Here is a 324-nt window from a genome sequence, read left to right as displayed (position 1 = left end):
TTACTACCGCAACGTGCATGCTGTCGTCTTTGTATACGACGTGACCAAGATGAGCTCCTTCACCAACCTCAAGACGTGGATCGAGGAGTGCAATGGGCACGCGGTGCCTCCCCTCGTCCCCAGGGTGCTCGTGGGCAACAAGTGTGACTTGAAAGACCTGATCCAGGTGCCATCCAGCATGGCCCTCAAGTTCGCCGACGCTCATAACATGCTTTTGTTTGAGACCTCGGCCAAGGACCCAAAGGAGAGCCAGAACGTGGATGCCATTTTCATGTGCCTGGCTTGCCGGCTCAAGGCGCAGCGCTCGCTGCCCTGCCGGGACGC

General features: G+C 58.3%; 1 protein-coding gene across 1 annotated transcript in view; it reads left to right on the top strand.

Moving 5' to 3' along the window:
* The window catches only part of RAB33A (RAB33A, member RAS oncogene family), a gene marked incomplete at both ends in the record, with an annotated part of 723 nt that extends 407 nt beyond the window's left edge, over nt 1–316 (top strand). The window contains one exon of the mRNA XM_009083614.1: nt 1–316. Within this exon, the coding sequence (XP_009081862.1) occupies nt 1–316 (316 nt within the window).
* Nucleotides 317–324: the final 8 nt, after the last annotated feature.

This window comes from Acanthisitta chloris, unplaced genomic scaffold (genome assembly GCF_000695815.1).
Source record: "Acanthisitta chloris isolate BGI_N310 unplaced genomic scaffold, ASM69581v1 scaffold22991, whole genome shotgun sequence".
NCBI classification, from domain to species: Eukaryota; Metazoa; Chordata; class Aves; order Passeriformes; family Acanthisittidae; genus Acanthisitta; species Acanthisitta chloris.
The sequence above is the reverse complement of the archived record's forward strand: the minus strand, read 5'-3'. Positions and strand labels throughout refer to the sequence as shown.